Raw genomic sequence first — 25,737 nt, forward strand, 5'->3', positions numbered from 1 at the left:
CACATACACTTGTGTCACTCCAGACCCTGTGATCTTGTCCTTGCAACTTGCAAGTTCTATAATTTCATCTTTTTTCAAATAAATTTCTTATTACGATTTTACAAAGCACTCATCTCTCTCAACTCTTACTATAGTCCTCCTTTCTCCCTTATTTCTCTTGCTCTAATTAATATTAGGACTAAAACACTCATCTTATATAGATGTTCTCTTCTTATCTTGAAGTACAAATGGGGCGAGAACAAGACCCCCATAATTTGATCTTGCTTCATCTCATTGTCATTCCTATTTAGGTCCTGCATGTATTGATCCTTTAATGGATAAAGAGTTCTTATTAACATTTTGGGTGTGTTTGGATTGAGCTTATTGTTGCTGAAACTGAAAACTGAAAACTGAAAACTGAAAATACTGTAGCAAAATAATTTTTAAATGTGTAAATAGTACCGTGAGACCCACTTTTAATATTTTTTATTACATGAACAGTGCATGAACAGTGCGTGAACAGTGCACGCACTGTTCATGCACAGCTTTTTTGTCTCCCAAAAGTAAAAAAATGCGGCAAAAAAAAAAAAAAAAAAAAAAAGGGGAGGAAAACGCGTTTGCTGAAACGCAAACGCGGAATCCAAACCCCCTTTATTACCTTTAAATGATCCACATTTACTCATAGTTTTGGATAAAAAATATTAAAAGCTATTTACAATTTTGGATCCGACCCTAAACATCTTGGGAATGCGTTATGGGACCCATTTACTTGTCGTTCTGCCTAAACGTTAGTCGTTTAATTGGCGAGAAAAATTGAACAACTCATCTCATCTCATCCAAACTACAAACAGTACAAACTGACCACTTGAATCACACGTGTTACCTTCACAGAGGATAATACTAATGCATATGCCCAGAGAGAGACAGGGAGGTAACTGTGTCTCTAGAGACTAGAATGTACAAGCGTTACCAAAGGAAATAAAGGCTGACAAAAAAATCTCTATTCCATTTTAAGCCACAATGAAATTCCCAATTGTCTACCCAATCCAAAACCAGTGATATAAGTTTTTATGGTGGTTCTCTCAAAAAAAAAAAAAAAAAAAGAAGAAGAAGTTTTTATGGTTAACACATATTTTTGCCATGACACCCCTTTTGCAAATCTCTCTTAATATTTCAGCCTTCAAGTTTGAATCTTTACTGCAGTACGAGATACGCAAGAAAAAACCCAGTAACTGTTACTCTCTATCAAGAGCAAAGCTTGGTTCTTTACATGACAACAGGTTCAAGTTGAAGGCTTATGGGGAGAGGTGGTCTTTGTTGGGTGGGAGTAAGTGTGGGGATGGGATTTTGGTGAGAGAGGAAGGGTGGAAGGGGAAGAAAAGAGTGGTTGCCGTGAGGTTTAATCAGGGGTTTGGGTTTAATGGTGGTGGTGGTGGTGGTGGAGGTGGGAGAGATGATGGTGCCACTGCTAGACTTCTGGTAATCTTGCTTTGGCTATTGGACTGACTTATCTTTCATTTACTGGCCAGCTTGGTTGGGTTCTGGATGCAATTGTTTCCGTTTGGGTATTACTCTCTCTCTCTCTTTCTCTCTTTCTATATGTGTGTGTGTGGGTAGAATTAGTTCAACTAAAATATGAGCGTGTTGTGTACAATTTATTCAACTGATATATGGACTCCTTTATAGCATCCTATTCACTCATTTAGTTGTTTTAGCGTTACATAGTGTGATGGTTTGCTCTATATCCTAATGCTGTTATTGTTGTTTGTTCAATATATTATTCTTTGTTGCAATTGTTTAATAACAAGTCTCTATAGCCGACTTGACTTTTCCAGTTCATGGAATTATGTGAAGTATGAGTGGTCTGTTCTATTATGTTGTTGTACATGATTGTCTATTCATCAAGAATTACCTACTTTTTTCCCAGCTTCTTACACCTGATAGATTTTGGTGTGTGTGTGTTTGTGTGTGTGTGTGTATTCTCTACTTGTATGAATCTAATAGCATAACTGTGTTGAGGCCATTTTATAGATTCATGTTGACTGTGACATCAGTATATGTGGTTAAATCTAATTAGCTGTTGCATTTTCACAAACAGCTCTTTGCAGTGCTTGTACCAATCGTTGGCTTGGGTGCTTTTCTCTGGTGGGCTGGACGGGATATAGTTCAAGGCACTGTGAGGCTTCTTCAATTTTCTGCTACTTCCTTTCTTGAAAATATTTGGTTTCTTCAATTGGCTATTTATGAGTTGTACAAAGCAATTATATTATCTTCATAAAATTGTAACTCAAAATTGTTACTTAATTTTTTTCTTTCATAGTTTGTAAACCTGTAACTCATAACATTGGTTCAAGTATTGAAGATTATTTTTTACATCTGTTGGTTGAGCTGTGTTCAAATTTATCATTAAGGCCTTAGCATGTTGTATAAATATGCATGTGAGTGGATGGTTATATACTATGGGATTAATTAATTATGTGGCAACTAGCAAGTCATCACCCCTATTGAATAAACAAAGTTTACCCTGCTTAATTCATTAGGGGCTTCTATTCATTAGAGATCCTAAACACATGGAGGATTGACTGTTTGTTCATTGGCTTCGTTTGATTTGTTTTTTTTTTTGGGAAATGAATAGCTTGTGTATTAGTTAGATGATTAGGATTTCTAATTTCTATATAATAGTTGCACCATTGAATGGATGATCTAGCTGGATAAAGAGGATGCAGTGCCGGTTAATTTTGTTTCTCTATGGATGATGACAAGCATGAACCAAAAGTTTGATGCTCAAACCTTTCTTTCCATATCAGAAATTGTGTTAAAAATAAATAATGACCTATTTACTGAATAAATAAAAAAATTATATGTTCTTACATTGTGGAATACGTAGTTACTTGTCATCTAATATTTTACAAACAATTTCCTATGGGTATTTTTGGAAGGTAAAGGAATAATTATTCTTCTTCCATCTCATGACTTCTTTGATTTATTTTCCTTTTTTTTTTGGTGGTATATTTGCAGTGCCCAAACTGTGGAAATGATTTTCAAGTTTTCAAGTAAGAGTTGTTGAGCCCTTTAATGATGTCAAACTAGCTTGCAGAGACTTGGTTTTGCACTATTGTTGATGACACTGCATTATGAGTTGTCTGACATGACAGTTATGTTATCCATTGCAGATCTTCCCTAAACGATGATTTACAGTTTTGCCCCTTCTGCACTCAACCTTTCTCTGGTAAAGTTAAATATGAATTTCCTGAATTCCTTTTATCAATTTGTTCCAGTAGTAGGGTGTAGGCATTTAACTTGCAGTGATACTTCTAATCATAATATGGCAGAATTTCACTAAGTTGGTTGTTAGTTGTGTATAGTCATTGAGCTTTTAACTTTTAGCAAGGCTTTAGAGTTGTCAAGTGGAACATTTGTATTTTATAAAATTTTGGTGGAAGTACTTTTGATAGGTTTATGATTATTAATGATAAACTACTGTTTGATATTGAAAATTGTCCTTTCATTCCTAGTTGCGGCTTTGACAAGCTTAGTCAGGTGACTTTGTTGTTATTATTATTATTATTATTATTTAATTTACATATTTTTTGGATCCAGATCATGTAACTTTGATTTTCTGTTTTTATGTTATCCATATGTCATTATATGTAATATAGACTAATATTGTCATACTCATAGATAATGATGTGATCAGAAGGGAGTTAGTTGACACTATTTTGTTGTGCTCCATTTGGTTTGTTGATCACCTTCCAGTGCACTTGAAAGTGATTCAAATTAATGCCACTTCTGTGGCTCTCACTACCAATAATTAGGCTTCACCTTTTGGATCGTGGACTGGAGTTTATACTTATAGTTGTTCCCTTGATTGATAAAGCCAAGTCTAAGCTATAATCAGTCATACCTTTGCAGTTTGTTGAGTGACCTAAATTAACATCCCCCCCGCCCTCTCTCCACCCCGTTCCTTTTTCTCCCCTTACCTCTCTGCCTATGGATAGAAAGGATTTTGCACTGATCATTGTGTTGTATAAAATTTCAAGGTGGCCCAAAACTGGAACAAACTAGGGAAGCTCTAAAGATTCCTCGAACACAGAGCCCTGAAATATGCTTCTTTTAGACCAAAAAAAAAGGTCCTTTATTGATATATGAAGATGATCAAGAACAGTTAAGATATCTAAAAAATCAATTTAGACCCTTATGTGATTAATACAGTGGAATTATGGATTTATTGTTCAATCGCATATTAAGTAATCCACAAGGTAATACAGTTTCACCACAGATATCAATACCAAATCTATAAGCAATAAATACGAAAGCAAATAAAAGCATGACACAAGATTTGGTAACAAGTGGAAAACCAAATAAGAACCTCCTTGATGGAAAAACAATTTTGGGAACCAATCCCATAGAAAATTCACTAAGAAAAAATAGTTACAATAATCTACTTAGAAACCTTTCTATAGCTAGACTCTATATTGCCACCTCTGCAAATGCCTTCCTTGCTTTTCTAGCCTAGAACCTTTGGAATCTTCCTCAACAAATCTCCTCCACAAACTCCTTGTCCGCACAAACTACAACCACTGGCTCTCCAAAGAACCTCATTGAAAATTTTCTGCAGTGAACCTTATTGGGAAAAGAACCAAGTGGTTTCAATCTCTCAAGTACTCTTTGGCTTACTAGATGAGTGAGTAAACAACTAAGGTTTTTGTAGTTTGACTTAATTGAAAAGTGGCACAAAGTATTCTCTCAATAACACAGAGTGTGGCTGCCTCTACTCACTGGAAGAGGCGTTCAAATGTAGCTTTATATAGGTGCAAATTTAAGGTTTAAAGAGATGGCACAAAACCAGGTCAAAAGACAAAACAGAACCAGGGAAATGAATTCGGGCATTTTTGCTTGAGTGAGCCTTGAGCAAGGAATGGGTGAAGTCTCAGGTTCATTTATTATTTCGTTCAAGCGAGATTATCTCTTTATTGAGCAAGTTACCTCATTCACTTGAGTGAGATCCATACCTTTGCTCACAAGAAATCTCCAAATGAACTTCTTTGGGCAGCTTCAAGACAGCTTATATAATACACTTTTTACCATAATCGAATTACACCTACTTGAAATTTGATTACAACCAAGTCATGGAAGTGAATGACACTAAAATCCTAACAATGTCTTATCATGGACTTCTATTTAGCAGTCTTATGGATTTTCTAGCCAACATCCTAGTTGGTGCAATTCATTTGTCTCTCATAGATTCGAATAGATTTGTTCTGGTAACTTATAGTATATGTCTGTATGTCTTCATTTTTCTCATTTTGACAGTTGGCTTTATTTTCAGTGGTGGATGATAAGTTTGTAAGGGACTCTGTGCAGTTCTCCAACGAATCTACAACATTTGGGCAGGCTTTCAATGATTTTTCCCGTTCCAAGAGAGGTATTCTCTTCAAAGCTTGCTGTTTTTTTTTCTTTGAGGATTTATGCAATCAAATATGTAAGTTTTATATGTTCTTATATTTTTAATAAAATACTGCATTTTATAGTTATTAGCACCCTATATTTATATTCCTGAACTTGTGTCTTTTACAGGAAAAGATTCTTCTAAAGCAGTTGTTGATGTTGAAGCAGAAATAAAAGATGCAGACTGAGGCATCTTAGCCATTTTAGCCTGGTATGCAGTAAAGATCCTTGTGATGGTCTTTTCAAATTATTGATTTAATGTGATGATAATATAGGCTTTGTAGAAATATTCTTGGTTGCCTTGTTTGAAAAAAAAAAAGTTTATATTTTTATCATGGAAAATTTTATGTCACCTATTTTGTCTTTAAGTCCACTTTGTTTTGATTTGTGTCAGCATGTCTAATAGAATTGATATTTTAAAAACAAAAATAGGATTTAAACTATATTTTAGCAACAAACAAAAAAAAAAAAAAAAAAAGTTTGAAGTTCTATTGTTGTCTTGACATATCATCCAAGTTTTATCTTTGTCCTTGAAACTTAATAGGAGTGGACAGAATGACAAAATGTAACATTTTTAATTTTAAGGATGAACACAGAGCCTAGCTCTGGATATATTTCAGGAACGAAAAGATTTATTTATTTCTTTTTTAACACCAGTGGACATTTCTCGTTGCCCTTCAAGATAACTCTTCAGAAATTCCATGTTGGGGCCTCTTATGCAGTTATCATAGTGAACTGGAGACACCCTGAATGAACAGGGCCAACAATACTAGGGAGGAACGGTTAGCTAAGTGACATCGCAAACTGTAATATAAGTTTTGACTGTGATGTTTCTTGTGTTATATTTTTTGTAAATCATTTATTGTCACAAGTTTGTTGAGATAGAAACTAGTAGAATTGTAAGAAGGCTGTGTTATTGTTTACTTAATAGACGGACTCTCAGACGAGCTTGAAGTAAATTGTCTCACTTCCACCCAATGCTAACTCACACTTACTTGAAGAAACTCTCTTAAATAGTAATGACAACGTGCAAGTCTTTCATTAGAAATGTATTTGCTCTGCGTAAGTGGTCATGCATGTTGTTTTGGTAAAAATTCTGTTCTAGGCATCTTCGGTGGAAAAAATAATTGTTACAAGTCATTTGTTGAAAATGGGCTATTCTCCTCTCTTTGTCATAGATGTCCAGGGATTCAGGGTGATCCAAATTTGGGTGGGCTATGAGTTGGTTTTACTTTTCTTTCTTATTATAGGATGATCAGGGTGGACTTCAACACCTAGTAGAGTGGTCTATGATAACATAAATGTTTTCCGGAAATTTATTTATTCGATATTTGGCTCGGTCGTAAATGTTGGTCAACCTAAAATATTTTCAAACTTGACTGTAAAATAAAGGGCATAAATTGTTTTGCGCCTCAGAAGTCACCCTCTGTGACCAATGAAGAACCCATTGGAACATGTTAAATCGGAAACTACGACTTTGAACTTTCAATGAATTCTGGTTATGTATTGTGAAATCAATTGCTTTTGTACTGTTAATGCGTCCATTATATTAGATTTTGTGGAATTTTGCCTTCATAACCTTTTTGTTTTCTACATCTACTTTCCTCCGCTGGGCTCAAATTGTACGAGTTGAGCACATCTCCCAAATCTTAAACATAATAAATCCTCTTGAATATGAAGGTCTAAAAATGCATCAGTCCACAAATTCCTGTGGTCCAGTGATAGAACTCAAGAAAGTTGTATGGAGATGAAGGATGCAAACCATCTTATTCATGTAACTAAAACTCAAAAACAGTCTCACAGCCAACACTCTAGATTTAGAGAAGTTATTGATGGAGTGCCACGATTAGGGATAGAACAATCATATCTAGTTAGCTTTAATATCATTTTTAACAACATAGTCGAGCATTGTGCATATTTTTAGTATTCATGTACAACTAGAGACGTCAAGAACTCAAGAATCAATGCATGTACACAACTTACATCAACAAGGCCAGAAACTCTCTCGTTCTCACTTGATGTGACTGGTCTTGCATTGTAGAACTGCCATAGAAATATGCTAGCGTGATGGTTCTCCAACCTTCTGCAAACAGGCATGGTAAGTCAGAGTCAACACAAAATAACATTGAAGATCTTTTGAGGCATAAAATTGTCCAGGAAAAAATGAAAAGGTAAACAAGTGTTTGTGGTTCATGAAGAATACCATTAAAAAATACTCATTGTAAAAGAATGAGACCCGTATAGCAAGTGCTAAATGCCCCAGTTAATCAAATTGGTGGAATGCAAAACAATCATGAGATCCATGATAATCTTAACAAACAATAATCTTTTATTAGGCCAAGTTTTAAGCTCCAGATTGAGCTCCTAAATTTGTTATGCAAAGGTCTAGGCAGAAGATAAATTGAGAATTAAGAAATTTAACCCCAACCATAAATCTATTGAGGGTGACATTGAAGCTAAGAATGCTCCAAAATGTTGAGAGGATAAAAAAAGTTATACCGTACGCAGGGTAATTTTACTTGGTTGCTTGTCATACTGAATACAGAATATCACAAGGAAAAAAGTTGGATACAAGGAAACTAAAACTTCATCCTGGAAATTTGGATTAAAGGAAAAAAGTTAAAAAAAATCTCCCAACATCCCTAACAAAGTTGTTGTTGTTGTTGTTGTTGTTGTTGTTGTTTTTCTTTTTTTTTTTTTTTTTTTTTTTTTTCAAAAAAACAAAATCATTGTAATAGAGATTTAAGTCTCATGGCCAGTCCCAAGAGGTAATAGCAGCAACGCTACTCCACAAGGTAATGAAATATGAGACCACTTGTTGATGGAGGAGCTCCCCCAATAAAGGAAGAGGACCATCAACGTCAGCAAGCATTTATATGGGCATGAATTTGCAAACACTAAACAAAGTTTGCTCCTATCAAGTAAAGGGATCTGATCTAAAATTCCCATCACAATATTATTATATAATTCCAATTCATTAACAGCATCAATACATACATACATATTCACTCAGAAAAGAATTCCACATACAAAAACATATTAACAGAAAACAAATTAGGATTACAAAAATCAAAATTTGCAAACATCATGATGTGCCCCATCAGAGCCAGGAAGATAGAGCAAACCAAAAACTTCATGAGTATGATTATTATGACACACACACACACACACACACACACATATTTATATATAAACACCCTTTATCTCTCGGACATCTAAGAGCACTCATTTGTAAATCTGAACCAGACCAAAATTACCAACTCACATGGTAGAGCACCATGTTTACCTACAGATGCCCAGAAAATCCCTATAGTTAAATTTTGCTACATTAGTTGCAAAGTATGAGCAACTAATGTAACAATATTTTCGTTCATTTGCTACAGAATTCATTTTTGATTAGAGAGGATAATGTGATAAGCAAAATCATACCATAAATATGAAACAAACAAAGATCATAAATCAAAAGGTAGAGCACAATACCTCTTCCTTCTTGCCATTTTTGCCTTTAGTGAAAAATTTGTAACCTCCATAGAAAAGTAACCCCCATCCAGTCAAAGAGACAATCACAAACTGCAAAAGTTATTTAAAAAAAAAACTTGGTGAAACATTTCATTAACAATAAACAAAGAAGTTCTTCAATCAGCTTGATCCTCTGTAACAAGACTGTTACTGAAATGATCCCTTTTTCTAATTCATCTCATGGTTGAATATATATCCTCTCACACTACATTCTCCCTCGATCCCAAGCTCAAATTTGTACTACACCCATTATTATTACAACTGAAAAGCTTTCTTTTCTTGGAGGCTAAAAGGATCCAGGACATCTCTCTCTCTCTCCCCTAAATGCTTAAGACTGTCTAGCATCAGTAATTTAGTCACAGAAATCAGAGTGGCTCTCAGTTATGTCACAAGACTTTCCAATGACCAACATAGTTATGAACTCAAAATGTAGAAGAGATGATTCTCTTTCTTATGAGAAGTCAAAATATAGAGGAGAGATAACTCATTCCTTTTTTAATTGATAATTTGCATACAAACTCCTTTTTTTCTAGAAGCCCACCCTTAACCTCCAACCAGCCCGTTTGGATGAGAGAAGATGTGCCGTTTGACGTAGAGCTCTACCATAACATATCAAAAAATGAATAAAAAAAGGTAACCAACCATTACAATATGTATAGCATTTTTGTCTTAGTAAGTAATGGTGCATATGATAGAATCACAACTAAGTGTCTAGTGACATACATATGATACATGGTTACTTCTCCAGCACCATGAAAAAGTAATGTATAATCTTAATCTCAATGGGTCAGCAAGCAGTCCCATCATAAGAAGAGCACATATTGTAAAAAATTCCAAAAAAGAAAAGGACTTACATGTTCTTCTTTCCATTTGGATGGGCTCAATGGGTCTTGCCAAAAGTTCACCTTTGGAGGTCCATGATGACCTGCAATATGCTCAAACTAAATATTGTTTGTAAAAGCATTGAGCCTAAATGCAAAGCACAAAGTGCAAGCGTGCACATGACTGAAATAAAGCATACATTTTTTAAATATAAAATATAAAATAACTTTGAAAGCAAGATTCAGTGCATATTTTATAATAAGTACAATAATTTTATTCAATCACCTCTTCCAGATCCCACAAAACTAGGAGTTTTGTGCACCGTGCATAACCTTTCAATAGAGGAAGTATGTCAAATACACAAATTGTGCATCTGCTTACTATGAAACAATGCAAGATTCATAACTTATAATTAAAAAAAAAGTTATTAAATTTAAAATTAGAATATGTTTTGCCTTTTAGCTCAAATGGTTGGTTCAATGACACAAAAGTTAATTCAATTTCTTAATATTTTTATATTGCAAATTTGAAAAAAATTGTCAATAATAATCAAGTCATATGAAGTTTGAACATAACATTTATATAAATCTTTTACGCTTTATAAAAACATATAACGGTAATAGTTATGATTAAGAATATGGTTAAAACACAAAGATGAAAAGTCATAAGAATAGTAAATTATCCCTGTTCATTCCATTTGATATGTGAACAAAAAATTGTACGTGTATACAACACTTACATATATGGCTCATGTCAGTCCCTTCAAGATTGGTTTCAAAGATTCTTATATTTTTAAGCAGAAATAAAAAAAGCCCACCGAGGTGTGCTTTGTGCTTAATCAAAAAGCACCATATGCATGTTTTATAAAACCAGCTTTTGGTTCGGCCAAGCAAAAAGCTTAATCCTTGGGACTTTGAGCATTGAGTATTTTAAAGCGCGCTTAAACATTCACAAATATAAACAAATAAAGATAAAACTTTTTTTTTTTTTAACGTTAGTAGAGCAATCTGATATTGAATACCACAAGGGTCACATTCAACAACTCAAAAGCCCAAACGAAAGTTTCTCAAACCAACACTCCATCACCCACAAACGTAAGAACCAAACAAAACCCAAGTACACGAATGAAATGATATACCAAAGTCTAAATTAGTTTTAAGAAAATTTACATTCTTAAATTTTTTTTTTTTCTCAGCAATCAAACAAGGAGTAAAGAAAGTAAAAAGGAATGAATGAGAGATTACCGCCACCACCGGCGAGACCACGCCGATGGATGAGGGAAGCGGCTTGAGCAGTTGAAGGCGTTTTTGAGTAGGAAAGCCGAGCGAGATTCACGACTTGGCGAGCCGCGCCTGTCCACGCCGCCATAATAAGATGTTCGGTGTTGTGTAGTCTTTGTTAGATTATTCCAGACACTGACTCAGTGTGTGTATCTGTGCTGTGTATGGAAGTTGAGAGAAAGTGAGTTGTTTTGACTCTTTTTATTTATCTGAGTTGTGTTGACACTTGACTGTTGAGTTTGAGGGTAATAAAAAAAAAAAAAAAAAAAATGCTAACAAGAGCTTTTTAGGTAACGGGTTAATAATCTATTTTATAAATTTTTTTATAAGAAATAAAAAAATAATTAATATTTTAGCAAAATTTTTCATTTTTCAAAAAAGTAGTATTAAAACTTTCTTAAAATTGATAATTAACTAATGCCTTTAGGACATTCATGAGCATGACCCAATAAAAAATAACAAAACAAAACAAAAGGAAAAAAATGAAATTGTTTTTCCAAATGACTGAAATTGCCCTTGGGCTTTTATGTTTTCTTTTTGGGAAGAGCTAAGGATGTACNTTTTAGGTAACGGCGGTTAATAATCTATTTTTATAAATTTTTTATAAGAAATAAAAAAATAATTAATATTTAGCAAAAATTTTCATTTTCAAAAAAGTAGTATTAAAACTTTCTTAAAATTGATAATTTAACTAATGCCTTTAGGACATCATGAGCATGACCCAATAAAAAATAACAAAACAAAACAAAAGAAAAAAATGAAATTGTTTTTCCAAATGACTGAAATTGCCCTTGGGCTTTTATGTTTTCTTTTGGGAAGAGCTAAGGATGTACCAAGGGAGTATTTGGTACATGTGTTTTATTGTTTGAAAATATGTATGAAAATATGTGTTGATGAAAAAGTGTGTAAAAATGTGTGTAATGTTGTAAAAACTGAAACATATGTTTAAACAAGTATACCAAACAGGCCCTTGAGTGTCTAAGCCTATGTCTAAGTGCTTTTTTTTTTTTTTTTAAATAATCTATTTATTAAAAAAAGTGGTATCAATACTTTCTAAAATGGTTCATTAACAAAAGATACTCTTTTTACTAATTTTATAGAAAATATGTTTGGAAAACAACAGCTTAGGGATGATTTTAAAAAATAAAAAATAAAAGATCATAAACGAATTGAGTGCAAGTCAAGAATATCTATTTATTTATTTTTCATATTTAAGTTGAATTGAGTTTCAAAAAAAATTTTATATATCAAGGTTTGATTCATTTAATTATTGAATACGAACACTAACCCATGCATCAAGGGTCACACATGGATGTTTTTCTTTGTTATAAAAATAAACTTTTATTAGAAACTAGTAATGATTGAGTTTTTAATTAGTTTTATTGATAAAATATCTTATTGTCAAATAAAATACTTAAGTTCAAATCCAACTTACCCCAAAAAAAAAAACCTATTAATCTCTTGGCTTAAAGGTATAAAGTAAATAGAACTATTTCCCAAGGAGTCAACACTATTTTGTACATAGTTCTAACCATTAATAACAACTAAATCATCATAAAATAAACAAGAATAGAGAAACATCAGGATGATTTTAAATAGACAATAAAGTCTACAACCTAAGTAGTGAACACAGCAATATATATATATTGTTCTGTGTTTAGATAGACTAATACAGAATCCACTCTTTCTTTGAACACAGTACCAAGCAACAAGATTGGAAACGAGTGCCCGAATTCATATATTCCATATTTTAGCTTTGAATATATGAGGAGTCTTGTACTTGAGTTTTTGCCAAACACTAGTTCAGATAATATCTGAACAACAAAATGTATGTGCATCCAAGGTATTGTAAAATGCACAAACACACTTGTAAGAGAGGCAAGTGAATTCACAAGAGAGTTCTTCTATGTACAAATGGATATAGGGACCGACCTAGAATTTTAAGTTAGCGGGGCTAGAGTAAATGAAAAAAAAAAAAATAAAAATAAAAATAAAAACCAAATAGGCATTCAATATTAGTATTAAAAAATTTCATAAATTTAGATCCATCATAATAACTAAAAAAAAAAAAAAATTGGATCTTGAGGTGGCCCAGGCCCTCTTTTGGATACTTGGGCCCCACTTGGGTTCGACCCCAGTTGGATACATACTTTTGCACACACTTTGACACAACTTCCCCATTTATTAATGTATGATTAGATTACATCACTTAGATGTGGGAACCCACTGGTACTTGTGAAAATTAATCCAATCTCCACTTAGACGTGTACTATTTGTAGTAAAGTGTGTGCAGAAGTGTCTTTAGAATTTTTGATTCACAAGGTTATCAATAATTCAAACTTATACTGAACAAGCACTTGATAGAGCAGAATGCATAAACACAAATCCTCAACATATTATTCTGATTCTATTACAATTACATGTTGACAGTACAATTAGTGATATTTCAGGCATAAGGTAGAGCAGAATGCATATACAGATCCTCAACATATTATTCTGATTCTATTACATTACATTTTAACAGTACAATTTGCAATATTTCAGGCATAAGGTAGAGCAGAATGCATATACAAATCCTCAACATGTTATTCTAAGTCTACTAGCATTACATGTCGACAATATGATTTGTGATATTTCAGGCATCAAGGTTGTTAAACTCTTCCCATTTTAAAGCCGAGAACGAATAAAAACCCTTTTCTTATCCATTTTTGGAAGATGCAATTCCTTGTTGCCTTCGTTTGGTGTCTTCTTCTGAGGCTCTGGATTCTCTGATGTACTGACAGATTTGGCTGATATCTTATTTCCTTGCTTTGCTTTATGCATGTCTTCTTGTGTTTCCTCCATCGCAGCTTGCAGCTCCTCCATTACTAATTTAAGATCTTCAGACTTCTTCTCATCATTTAAAGAGGGTGGAGGAGGTTGATGCTTGAACCCTTCCTGCACAATCTGATGCACCTGCGTCCTACCTGCAATACTCAAGTGTGAGAAGAGAGATTTTAAAGGTTGGGAAACAGAAATAATGGTGTATGACAATATACATCCTTATTAATTTTAAAGCTAAAGATGCAGTTAATGAAGATGACAGAGAAGATCCATTTACAAATGACAGTATTGATAGGTACAAATTCAATAAAACGACTCTGAGAGATTAAACCAAACATAACCCAAGATGGAGTCAAAGCTCTACAACAACAAAAGAACCAAAATGATAATTGTAAAGTTCAACTTGATTTGGACCATTAGCATATCCAAGTTGACAACCTGTTGTCTAATCAAAAGATGTGATCTTGCATTGTGTACTTTCTAAAGTTGAACCCATAACCCATGCTAAGAAAAGAGTGAAATCTACCCATAACCCATTAGGCCATAAAGGTATGAAATCTACACAGCTCAATAAAATTTATTCCAGCCGATCAGGTTTCACGACATAAACCTTTGCTTTGGTCAAATAACGGGTTAACACATGGACACCTTGGAATCACTAACAAGCATTATCATTTGGATAGTCAATAACTTCTTAATAATGCAACTGAAAAGAAAGCAATATCATCAAATATACACAGAAAATAACAGCTTCATGTAAAAAAAAACTGCATTTAATGTAGGACAAAGTTTGGCTACAACTAATAATAGGAAAGATGACATATGTTCTCGTCATATGCAATGCACATGACTTACTAAACCACATTTAAGTGATTGTATACAATCATTTTAAGCGAGTCATGTGCATTGCACATGTCATCTTCCTATTGTTGGTTGTAGACTAGCCAAACCTTGTCCTTTAATGTAGAAGTAGCAGTCTTCTCATTGTTTTGAAGGTAACCCATATGGGTATGGGATAGGCTATGTTCTAAGCTTGAAATGTTGCAGTATGTCCCATTTTTAGGTTTAACAAAAATTGGGCATCTCTCAACGATGCAATGTGCAGTGTCTGAGACTCTGAAAGGAGCTTCAGAATCTTATAATTTTTCAAAAGTTATGACATAAGGAACCCAGGATTTCCTGAGATGATGACTATGACTAAAGAATTACTACTGCATAAGAATGGCATTTTAAAACTAGTTTAAGCAAAGAAGCAGATATTCAATAAGAAACCATCAAAGATTGCCTGGGATATACCAACATCTTGGGGAATTTGCACTTTACAGAAATTCATAGCAAATCATTAGGCTTATGCATCTCTAAAGAAGTTTATGGGGCAAAGGATTCACATCAGGCAGAGTAAATTCTTAGCCAAATTGTAGCTAAAAATCCTACCCTTTTTTTTTTCTCTATTTTAGCTACCCACTTTTTCAACTACACCCCTATTGGACTCTATTCTTTCTCTGTTTCATTTATTAATTTTTTCCGTAAATGAATATGATTTTAGAACAGGTTCATACCAACACATGTATGCCTCTGATTTCCCCCCTTATAAGTTCGCCTCTTTCTCCCATTTTATTTTACTCAACCCCTTTCACCACCACCTCTCCCTTTCCATTTCTTTCTCAAAGTCTCTCTCATCCTTGGATGTAGCTACTTTCTAGCAATGGATCATCACCAGCACAGATGCAAGTCCCAAGCCTGAGACCAATCAAACAAAGAGCCCATAAACAAGGCCAAAAGCTAATTACCCAAACTCTCCACATCTTTAAATGTGCGATTATTAAGCTCCCTCCAAATGCACCACATCAAACATAATAGAGCTACAGAAGATCATCACTGACACATAACAATTTTAGAACAAGTCACACTTTCTAATAGAGCACCAAAGTCAACAAATCTAAACTAATAAAACCAACTAGGGATCGAAGTTTAATTTCTCCCCAAGAGTTCCCACTCCGACCTGATCCGAATAGGATGGGCTTTATCCTCCCCATTGAGTACTTCAGGGAAGGGGAAGTTCATTGCTCCACCTGCTGCTGGTTTGGGGCAGGAAACATGACCCAGGTATATTCAAAAAAACATTCCATACATATTATAGCCTTTTTTAGAAGAATACATTGTTATGGTAGGTATGGCTAGGCACATCTGGGGTATACCCTAAAATGACCAGTCAAGTTACAATTGGGATTCATCGTGAACTAATTTGACCTTATAAACACCCGGCGTGGGGAAAAAGTATTTAGTATTAAATGATACTACATCAGCCATATAAAAATCATCAATACTTAAGAGACATGCCCGCAAAAATAACCATATCAGCATTCCACTGCATTTGCACACGCATCTCTCATTTATTAGATTTTGATATGGCTAACATTCTATCATTTGATACCAAATATGTTCTCAGATGTGGGACTCAGCAAAACACACACTTAGATTTTGATATGGCTCAAGTTGTATCATTTATGATGTTTTATGAGCAACTTCTAGGTACAAAGTACAAGAAAAGCCTAAACGGTGGGAGCACTGAACTGAACAAATCAAATTCAAACATTATATAAAAAATAAAATAAAAAAATAAAAAAAATCACATATAAACGTAATAAGAGAGAGAGAGAGAGAGAGAGAGAGAGAGAAGGGACCAACCGTTAACGGCTTTGAGAGAGTCGTTGACTGCGGAATCAACGGCGAACTTGCCTAGGTCCGTTAGGATCCGGTTGATCTTGTCCCGTCGATCAAGATTGGTCGCTTGCCCTTCCAGCATACGAATTCTGTCAATTCTAATGGCGTCAGCCATTTTGTTATCGTTCCGATTCAAACACGGTGGTGCGTACTTTGGAAAGTGTAATCGGTTTTGTGAGCATTTCCTATCGTATCGTATCAATGTAATAATATATTGTCTACTTGTTTCTTTTTCTTTTTCTTTTTCTTTTTCATTTTTTTTAATCTTTTAAATTCCTTGGTAGTCGGTACTTGGAAGGCTAAAGGATTTTTTTTTTTTAATTGGATACTTACAATTGGGGAGGGGCATTTTAAGGACTCTTTAGAGGCTTCTTCTTCTTTTTTTTTTTTTTTTTTTTTTTTTAAGAAATAATTACAACTTGTTGTTAACTCTGCCACTTAAATTCTTTCTTCCTTAAAATCTCAAATATTTTGTGCATAGAAAAGTGCTAATTCAACTATAAAGCCTTTGGCTTTTTAGAGGCAATTTAGTGCTTTAGGTAATAGTAATGATACAAACAAAAATATTTTTACAACAATTTTATAAATATTTACGTTTGAACAAATAAATAGTTGTCAGCAACATTGTTTTTCTTAATTTATACATAGGTCATTGATTCAGCATTGGATAAAAAAGAGGGGTTGAAATACTTAGAATTTTTTCCAATAACTAATAAATAAATAGAAAAAAATATTATAATATAATATAAAGGGTTCAAATCATTTTATCGACATGAGTGTTATATATCGAAAAAACTTTTTAAGTAAATTCTTATTGGTTCTTATTTAGGTCTATCATTGATATCACTTTTTTTCTTTTCTTTCTTTTCTTCAATAACTATTTACCACATCAGTAGTTTGTAAAAAAAATTGTAACTTTAGCACTTTCCTTTAAGTAATGAATACATTTAGGAAAAAATTTGCTTCTAAACATGTTTAAAAGGTTTTTTTTTTTTTTTTTTTTTTTTTTTGGTTTTAGGTTAAAGTGTAAACTTCACCCTTAAAGTTTGGAAATCTTTGGATTTTACTTTCTTTTTAGATTTTGGATTTTATATCCTAAAGTTATACTCCATTTGCATCAGCGATCCTTCTGTCCATATATTTTGTTAAATGTCATATAAGAGTGTCACGCATGTTTAGTTAGTCCACTAGAATGATGCCACATCATTTTTTTAGCTTAACAAAACTTCAAACAATTAAAATAAAAATGACTTGGCATAATTAATTATGTAACATTATTTTATTGGATGAACTAAACACACGTGACATATTTATGTGGCACTTAACAGAATATATGGACGAAGAAGCTACTTATGCAAACCGAATATAAATTTCAGGAGTGAAATTCAAATTCTAATATTTCAGGGTATAAAATTCAAACACTTCTAAATTTTCATCATCGTCGTCGTCTATTATTTTGGGAAGATCAATATGACTCAGCACACATTCCCGTAACACACACTTATCTAATCCAATCCACATAATCCGGGTATCAAATCATAACTTTTAAAATTAACCATAAATAGGAAAAGGAATACTAAAACATCACTCAAAGGACCAAGCATTCTGTTTTTGATTTACTCTTTAGGAGTAAAATTATTCTTGATGACAAATGTTTTGCGTATATCCTCTAGTTGTTTACCTTTAATTATGTTTGCAGCTCTCTGGCATTCTTGGACTAACAAGTACGTCCTTGCCTTTGGGACAACTTGCAGCCTTGATGAGCTCATAGAGAACTGCCAGATCAACTTTAACAAAATCAGCTTTGTAAAATGTAGTAGCTAGTTGAGTTCGTCCTTGCTGACTGTCTCTTCCACATGCTTCTTGCACCACTATAACACCATGCCAATGGAATCATGTCAAAAGTGCAGCTATCCTTGATCCTATTCTTGGCAGTAAGCATTTTAATTAATACTTATAAAGAAGTAAAATAGCTGTTCTAAAAGGGACATTAAAAAAATAAAAATGATTAGCTTACAAGAAACAAAGTAAAAATAAGAATAAGATGAAAAGAAACAGATGTGTGTGATACCTCCAGTCCTAATCAGTAATTGGTTAGCCCAAGTAAACCTGAAGTTGTTGAATTTGTTAAGTTATTGTTAGGCAGTTTAGTTAGTATAAAAACTGAATTTGTTAATCTTCTAAATGTGTAAATTAGAGAGGAGACTCACACCTCTATATATAGGGCCAGGCTTCTCACGTTGTTTTGTGTAGTCATTGATGACTGTGTTTAAATAAATAGAACTAGCCATAGAGTGAACAGAGCCATACCCAGTTCCTAACAACATCTCACACTGTTCATTGAAGTTTACACAAAGGTCAAGGACATTTTGGAACAATTTGAAAACAAAATTGAGCATAAAGCAGAATCATACAAAAGTTTTTGGTAAACACTATATTATTTTACCAATACTCACCTATAAACTGTACACCAAGATGAATTTCTCTCAATCAACACCTCACCATTTGTGGGGGGCAGAAGCTTATAAAAGAACACACACAAAAACAAATGAAAAAAAAGCCCAATAAAGAATGATAGGCTTTATGTTAAAATTCAGTGGTAGAAGATATATCAACAAAGACATTTGAAAAATTCAAAGAGCAAGATTAGTAACCTGAAGGGGCTATAATTAGAAAAAGGACTCTCAATGCAAAGAAAACAATTTGAACACATGTCCAAGTTGGTCTAAAATTCTTAAGGGGAAAATTTTCTTAAATTACAAATAAAAGTGTGATGGAAAGAAAGAAATTATCAACATGGGGATGTTACACATATCGTGTGAATTGACAAAGGGGTTGAAGTAAATTCTTGGCATTGGGATGGTCCCACTCCAGTGATTCCCACCATTGTTCTGGAAATGCTTTTATCATTTGAAGAGAGGGATGTGGGGATGGTTGACCATCAAGCAGGGGCAGTGAGAGAGGGATCCGCTTAAGCTTCCGGCAATTGCGTGCTATTATTTCTTGGAGGGAATCACAAACTAGTACTGCATTATCATTGCAGATGCTCTTCAATTGTGGTAGATCCCACAATTGCAAACACCTTAATTTGGGGAGAGTGAATATGGTAGTGCCAAGGCCTTTGTCCTTATTTTCTTCTACTTCATTTTCATCGGATGCTGCTGCCACTATTTCTTCAATTTGGCGACAATCGTCTACGTGAATCTCTTCCAAGTTTTGGAGACACATCAACAACCTAGGCATGAATAACTTCTTTATATTTGGACAGTTATATATTCTAAATTCTTTGAGACAAGCTAAGGTGCCTGATGGTGGAGATTGTGATAAAGCTCTGTCACACCTAATAAAGTCACTTAAGTTTTGCAAAAATGCAAGCCGTAGTGACTCAAGGCTTTGGAGAGTGAGAATGGAAGAGGGGGATGAATAATGAGACAGCACATGCTCTACTCTATTGCACTTCTTAATTACACAGGCCTTCAAGTTATTGGCATTTTTCAATGATGAAATACCACATAAACTTCTTACGTCATTGCACTCTTGAATATATAGGAACTCAATATCTTCTGGGAGCAAAAGGGAATCTTCTCCTCCATCTCTACTTGTACTTAAAATGCACCTTTTTAAGATTACACGTTTGTCAAAGGTGTCACTTTCAATTGGCGTGACATCTGGATCATCTAATCCCATTTGAAGTAGGTAATTGCTAGGTCCTCCCACTTTTAGGGATTTGACATATGCATTAAAGTTTTGAAGTTCACTGAGTTGTCCACTAAAAGTTTCCAATCTTTTCAAGTGTGCTACCTCCTCTCCATTCACTTTTAATGTTTCAGATGACCGGTAAACAACAAGATATTGGAGATGAGAGAGTTTAGTGAAAGTACCAACAGGCAACATCTTTAGATTGGGTGCATAGAGATCCAAGTATCTGAGATTGACCAACATTTCCATACCATTAGGTACTTCACTAATTCCTGTATGCCAAAGATCCAACCTCCTCAAAGCAGAGAGCTTTGCTAACGAAGGGACATGTTCTATTTTATCACATTCTCTAAGCAACAATGATGTAAGATTCTCCAAGTGGGAGAGTGAATTTGGCAAATATTCAATGCCATTATAGGATAGATCAAGAACCTCAAGACCATGCATATGCCAAAAAAAAGAATCTGGTATTCTTCTTAGACTATTATGTTGAAGCATCAACGTTGAAAGTTTAGGACACCTTGGTGATAAACTAGAAGGAATTTCAGATATTTTGTTGTGCATCAAAGAAACCTTCTCAAGATCCTTTGTCCATTTTTCTTCATCTGGTATATCCTCCAACCCAACGCCAGCTTCTACCATGAATTGAGGACTTACAATCACAATTTGTAGTGCCATGTCCCTAACCAAATCATGCATCTTGACGCACTTATTCTCATTTGGGAAATCGTCTATAATGCCCTCCAATAAGCAAGAATTTTCAAGTTTATTCAGAATAGTGTGACCTCTGTCAAACTCTACCTGCCTACTCTTCATTCTGTCAATGAAACCTTCATCAATAAACCTTTCTATCAACTCCTCTCTTTTAATTTTATAATCTTCAGGATATAGTGAGCCGTATAGAAAACAATGTTGCACTTTTGAATCATTCAAGCTCCAATAGCTAAATCTCAATACTAGAAAAACCTCAGTTTCCATGTCATCTTGTCCCAGTTTTGATTCTTTCAAAATCTCCAATGCATTCCTCCATTCACAGATGTCATCCACTCCTCTCATGCTTCCAGCCAGTATGGTTATGGCAAGTGGCAGACCTGCACATTCTTTTGCAACTGACCTTGCAATATCTTTTACTTCAGGAGAAAGTGAAATTTCGTTCCCAACTTTCTCCAAAAATAAGCTCCAAGCTTCTTCCTTTGAAAGGGGCTCCACTTTAATTATCAATTGGCAACCCATCCTTCGACACACATCTAATGATCTCGTGGTTAAAATCAATTTGCACCCATTGACTCTGACAGGAATTCCCACCTTCTCTAAAACAAAATGATTCCATACATCATCTAAAATGAGTACAGATTGTTGTCTTCTCATCAAAGCCTGGGCCAATTTTGCCGCCCTTTTCTTTTCATCATCCACATTTGAAAGGTCTAGATGCAGCATTCTTGCAATATCATTCTGCAATTTATGAATGCTAAAATCTTGTGATACTGTGATCCAAAAAACATGATCAAAAGTGTTTGGATTTTCTATAAGTTTGTTATGGATATGAGTCACCAAGGTTGTTTTCCCCACTCCCCCCATTCCATAAATGCCAATGATTAAGACCTCATCCTGCATTAGACATGTCCAAATCTTATCCATATTTGTTTGAAATTTTTGACCCACCAATTTTGTTGTCAACAATGCATCTCCTTTGGTCTCATGTGCTTCAAATGTGAGCCCTCCAGGAAATCTTCCTTGATCCACAAGTTGTGTCACTTCTCCAGTCAGCTCTTCCACTCGTTTCCACAACTGTACACGCCCAAGCAATCTCCTTTCTTCCAGTGTTTGCTCCAGGCTATGAACTTGCCTGTTTATTCTCTCTACATTCTTCAACCAATTTTCAACTTGCTGCCTTCGTTTCTTTAAATATAGTGACTCTGCATATTCTAGTTCTTTATTTATGTCAGCTTCCCTGCTGCTCAGATCTTCCCATTTTCTTTTTAGTTTTTGCATCTTTTCATCAAGGCTATTGCAAAAGCATAGCTGTTCCCCCATGTCAATTATTTTTCCCAATTTTGCCATACCTAATACCAAAGAGGCAAAATTTAATCTTTCACATTTGACTAGGGAATGAAATCAATCTAAAAGAAAGTTTTGTACACAACAACACATTGTTTCCATGTGAGATGTTCCATACACACACACACAGGGGATCAACATATTAAGCAATAGAATAGGAGAAGTACTTTTTTGCTAGGTTGACAACATGCCTATTAAGAGGGAAGATGAAGAAAAACAAAATTTGATATTAAGGACCAATTCTTTATGGCTAAGATATCATTACGGCTCCAAAAATAGTCATACTTAAAAGGATATAAAGGTATAAAGAAGAAGATGGTACTATTCTTTCATGATTTAAAATAAAATTTTAGCCTATCTTAATTTTTAATGAAAATAAATTAATTAACACAGTCCTATTCTTTCATGATTCAAAATATCACCATCTCTTTTTAAGGAATTGCTGAAAAGAATAGTGAATGACTGCTAGCAACGTGGCTTCAGATACTCAGTTCAACAGCTGATGCATAAAGAGCTATCTTAACTTGATGTATTTAACAGCATAGATAAGTTGACCACAGGGCATATACCTATGGAGATGCAGTGACAACTTGGCAACATTCTAAGATAGATAAGGCAATCTAAGATTACTCAAACAGAATTTACAGAGGACCTATCATCAGCATAGAACAAATATTGGTCTAACGTAGATATCTTAAAAGAACTTGAATGTAGAAAAAAAATCACACACACAATCCAAAGCGAGCAGAACAGATTCTGGTCTTCCTTAGCATGAATTAGAATGGAACAAGATTGTGAGATGGAAATTTTCAGAATTAAATGGTGTCTTAGAGGAGTGAACAAAACTACAATGTACTGATGGGAAGAAACATACTTACACTAATAGGCCAATTTCTCCTTTCAAGGATCTTTAGTTATGAGAATTTACAACACTTTCATGTTGTAGTATTAATATTGTTTTATAGAAAAAGGGCTAAAATTACAAAGAATTTACAATACTTTTACATTTTAGTCCTTTAATTTTTTTTTTCAATTTATTATTTTATAACATTCAAAGTCGATATTGTTTTGGTGGATTTAATGGGGCTGATTGAACAGAAGGACTGCATTAAAAATGAATGGAAGTTAATTGACCGAAATGAAAATTAAATAACTGAATTGAAAACAGGTCAATGTTAGAGTATAGGACAGGTATGCATTAAAATTATTCCAACATCTTACTGTCATATTTTAAGCCAAGATTTAATTTTTCTTGGAGCTCAATCGCAACAAAATTTAACAATATGAATTCTGCTTTAAATACTATCTGGAATGGGTAAACTAAAGAAGTTAAACAATTCATGCAAAGAAGCAAAACTAAAGATCTGAACATATATAGTCAAAAACAGAAACAACGTTCATGCAAGAGAAATTTTGGTGTGATTGCTTATTTCTTGAGGCACTAAAAGTCCTAGACATAAATTTCTATTCATCTTTGTGGTTAAAGGGTAACCAAATATGAGTGCTTTAAAAAAAAAAAAAAAAAAAAAAAAACTAAAATGTTATTTTAGTCTCATAAATTGAATTGTTAACCATAATATTGATAAGTCGAAGAATAACCAAAACTTCTTACATTACATATTAAAACCAAATTAGCGCCAAGCAAGCTTATGGGTTGTTTCCACCAAGAACTAGAAGAAGAAGAAGGAAAGAAAGATACCCAACACGAGAGAATTAAGTACTCCAATCAATAGAGCAAGAGAAAGAAACCAAACATAAAGGCATCCAGATAATTTATTGTAATCAAGCTTGAGAAGCTGGTACTCACTTGAATTGGATGGATCAGAGTAGGGACGATGAAGAATGAACTGTAAACTTCTATTTCTCTAGCAAGAATGAATGAATCATTAGCAGTATAGTCGAAAACTCAAAAGAGTGCAGAAGCTTTAGGTTAATGAATTGTGATGAGATATCTATTGAATACCAACTAGGATCAAAAGAATGTTTTTTTTTTTTTTTTTCATCATTCAAATTTCAAAATGACGTCGTTTTGAACCCTATTAAAGTCCTTTCAAATATTTTTTGAAAAATTGCAATTTACACCCTTAAGTTTTTGGATAGTTTAAATTTTCCCCTAAAAATATCAAATTTTGGATTTGAAAAACTACTTTATTTTGAGTTGAGATGACACTTAATAGACATCTCATCACAGCGTATCAACGAAATGGCTTAAATCCAAAATATATGTAATGTCAGGAGTACAAATCAAAATTTTGTAACTTTAAAAGGCAAAATAAAAATTACACCAAAATTTAAGGGTACAAATTGCAGTTTTGTCTTTTAAATTAAGGGGTAGCGGAATAGATATCCTTCCCCTTAATTTATATGTTTTGAAAATTAAAATGAGATAAATATGAACCCTCTTTTGTTCAATTTAAAACAAATTGATATCATATGGACCAAATGGACCATTTAACTTGTTTGGTAACTAGAGGGAGGTTAAATTGATTAACTTGAAGTTACCAAGTAAAGATGAGAACTTTCTTATAATCAATGCATTTTAAAGGTTCAATTAAAAAGAGTTTGCACAATCTATTTTGGAATTGAAAATGCTTATAAAATATTCTCCTAGTTCAGAATATAGAGTTCTCTCTTTTTAGGACTCAGGATCAACCTTTCCATTAGACAACTTATTTATACACAAATCTTTTTTTTTTTTTTTTTTTTTTGGTGAACCGGAATTTCATTAAAACAACTAAGGAATACAAAGTCTAGGGGGAAATGTGCAGAATAACCCTGGGTAAGGGTAGTATTTAGTTAGTTAGACAACGCGTGAAACTATAAAGGAAACTAAGCATCTCGAGTTTTAGAAACTCGAGATACTGTTTTTAATCTCACTCCACCGCTTCACGGACCAAATGCTGACTGGACAAGTTGTCCACTTGGATCTCGAGTTTATAAGACTCGAGTTCTTATAACTCGAGTCTTGAAAACTCGAGTTCTTTTAAAAATAAATCTCTGATATGCAGAACATAGATCTTGAGTTTTTAAAACTCGAGTTATAAGAACTCGAGTCTTATAAACTCGAGTTTAACTGAATATAATTTCCTCCCTCAGTCCGAAAAACAGAGCATAAAAATTTTAACACTTACACAGCTACTCGCCCATAACTCTCACTCTCTCACTCACTCACCACATTGCCTCTCACTCTCTCACTCACCACATTGCCTCTCTCTCATTGCTCTTCCCTCTCAACAATTTCATATTTCAGGTAAGGGTTTTTTGATTTTATTGTTATTGTATTTGGGTATTAGTTGGTCTATGGGTGTGGGTAAGTTTGTGATTGTCAAAACTTAAAAACCCTGGTTTCCTTTTATATTTTATCCTATGGACTGAATATAGCTGT

The 25,737-nt window shown here is 33.8% G+C and overlaps 4 protein-coding genes across 5 annotated transcripts; 1 reads left to right on the forward strand and 3 right to left on the reverse strand.

Moving 5' to 3' along the window:
• Window positions 1–1,119: 1,119 nt before the first annotated feature.
• Window positions 1,120–6,386, forward strand: LOC112032097 (uncharacterized). Its single transcript, XM_065771959.1, has 8 exons — window positions 1,120–1,329; window positions 1,452–1,544; window positions 2,078–2,155; window positions 2,998–3,032; window positions 3,153–3,208; window positions 5,309–5,404; window positions 5,557–5,638; window positions 6,085–6,386. Exons 1-7 carry the CDS (start codon window positions 1,120–1,122, stop codon window positions 5,613–5,615), a joined length of 627 nt encoding a protein of 208 aa, XP_065628031.1. The 3' UTR covers window positions 5,616–5,638; window positions 6,085–6,386.
• A 1,100-nt stretch (window positions 6,387–7,486) lies between these two features.
• Window positions 7,487–11,219, reverse strand: LOC112032078 (uncharacterized). The gene is made up of 4 exons (XM_024064784.2): window positions 11,013–11,219; window positions 9,801–9,871; window positions 8,908–8,997; window positions 7,487–7,510 (listed from the first exon to the last, which is right to left on the reverse strand). Exons 1-4 carry the CDS (start codon window positions 11,134–11,136, stop codon window positions 7,487–7,489), a joined length of 309 nt encoding a protein of 102 aa, XP_023920552.1. The 5' UTR covers window positions 11,137–11,219.
• Window positions 11,220–13,423: 2,204 nt separating this feature from the next.
• On the reverse strand, window positions 13,424–16,841 carry LOC112032114 (uncharacterized). The gene is made up of 2 exons (XM_024064863.2): window positions 16,560–16,841; window positions 13,424–14,014 (listed from the first exon to the last, which is right to left on the reverse strand). Exons 1-2 carry the CDS (start codon window positions 16,708–16,710, stop codon window positions 13,716–13,718), a joined length of 450 nt encoding a protein of 149 aa, XP_023920631.2. The 5' UTR covers window positions 16,711–16,841; the 3' UTR covers window positions 13,424–13,715.
• Window positions 16,842–17,945: 1,104 nt separating this feature from the next.
• Window positions 17,946–24,323, reverse strand: LOC112032085 (disease resistance protein SUMM2). Of its 2 annotated transcripts, none has more exons than XR_002885044.2 (2): window positions 24,160–24,323; window positions 17,946–18,517 (listed from the first exon to the last, which is right to left on the reverse strand). XR_002885044.2 is itself a non-coding variant. In XM_024064792.2 (2 exons), exon 2 carries the CDS (start codon window positions 22,353–22,355, stop codon window positions 19,401–19,403), a length of 2,955 nt encoding a protein of 984 aa, XP_023920560.2. In that variant the 5' UTR covers window positions 22,356–22,357; window positions 24,160–24,322; the 3' UTR covers window positions 18,938–19,400. The 2 variants fall into 2 exon arrangements, 1 of the variants encoding a protein (XP_023920560.2); XM_024064792.2 differs by lacking the exon at window positions 17,946–18,517 and adding an exon at window positions 18,938–22,357 and having other exon boundaries at window positions 24,160–24,322.
• Window positions 24,324–25,737: the final 1,414 nt, after the last annotated feature.

This window comes from Quercus suber, unplaced genomic scaffold (assembly GCF_002906115.3).
Source record: "Quercus suber isolate HL8 unplaced genomic scaffold, Cork oak 2.0 scaffold_51, whole genome shotgun sequence".
NCBI lineage: Eukaryota > Viridiplantae > Streptophyta > Magnoliopsida > Fagales > Fagaceae > Quercus > Quercus suber.

Bases quoted from the DNA above. Each gene is read 5' to 3' on its own strand.
- LOC112032085 (XM_024064792.2), bottom strand. From the start codon at position 22,355: ATGGCAAAATTGGGAAAAATAATTGACATGGGGGAACAGCTATGCTTT.
- LOC112032097 (XM_065771959.1), top strand. From the start codon at position 1,120: ATGACACCCCTTTTGCAAATCTCTCTTAATATTTCAGCCTTCAAGTTT. The intron at 2,156-2,997 runs GTGAGGCTTCTT...GTATATTTGCAG, and splicing joins GGGATATAGTTCAAGGCACT to TGCCCAAACTGTGGAAATGA. The intron at 5,405-5,556 runs GTATTCTCTTCA...TGTCTTTTACAG, and splicing joins TTTTTCCCGTTCCAAGAGAG to GAAAAGATTCTTCTAAAGCA.
- LOC112032078 (XM_024064784.2), bottom strand. From the start codon at position 11,136: ATGGCGGCGTGGACAGGCGCGGCTCGCCAAGTCGTGAATCTCGCTCGG. The intron at 9,872-11,012 runs GTAATCTCTCAT...AGCATATTGCAG, and splicing joins TGGTCTCGCCGGTGGTGGCG to GTCATCATGGACCTCCAAAG. The intron at 8,998-9,800 runs GTAAGTCCTTTT...TAACTTTTGCAG, and splicing joins CCAAATGGAAAGAAGAACAT to TTTGTGATTGTCTCTTTGAC.
- LOC112032114 (XM_024064863.2), bottom strand. From the start codon at position 16,710: ATGGCTGACGCCATTAGAATTGACAGAATTCGTATGCTGGAAGGGCAA. The intron at 14,015-16,559 runs GTTGGTCCCTTC...TGAGTATTGCAG, and splicing joins CTCTCTCAAAGCCGTTAACG to GTAGGACGCAGGTGCATCAG.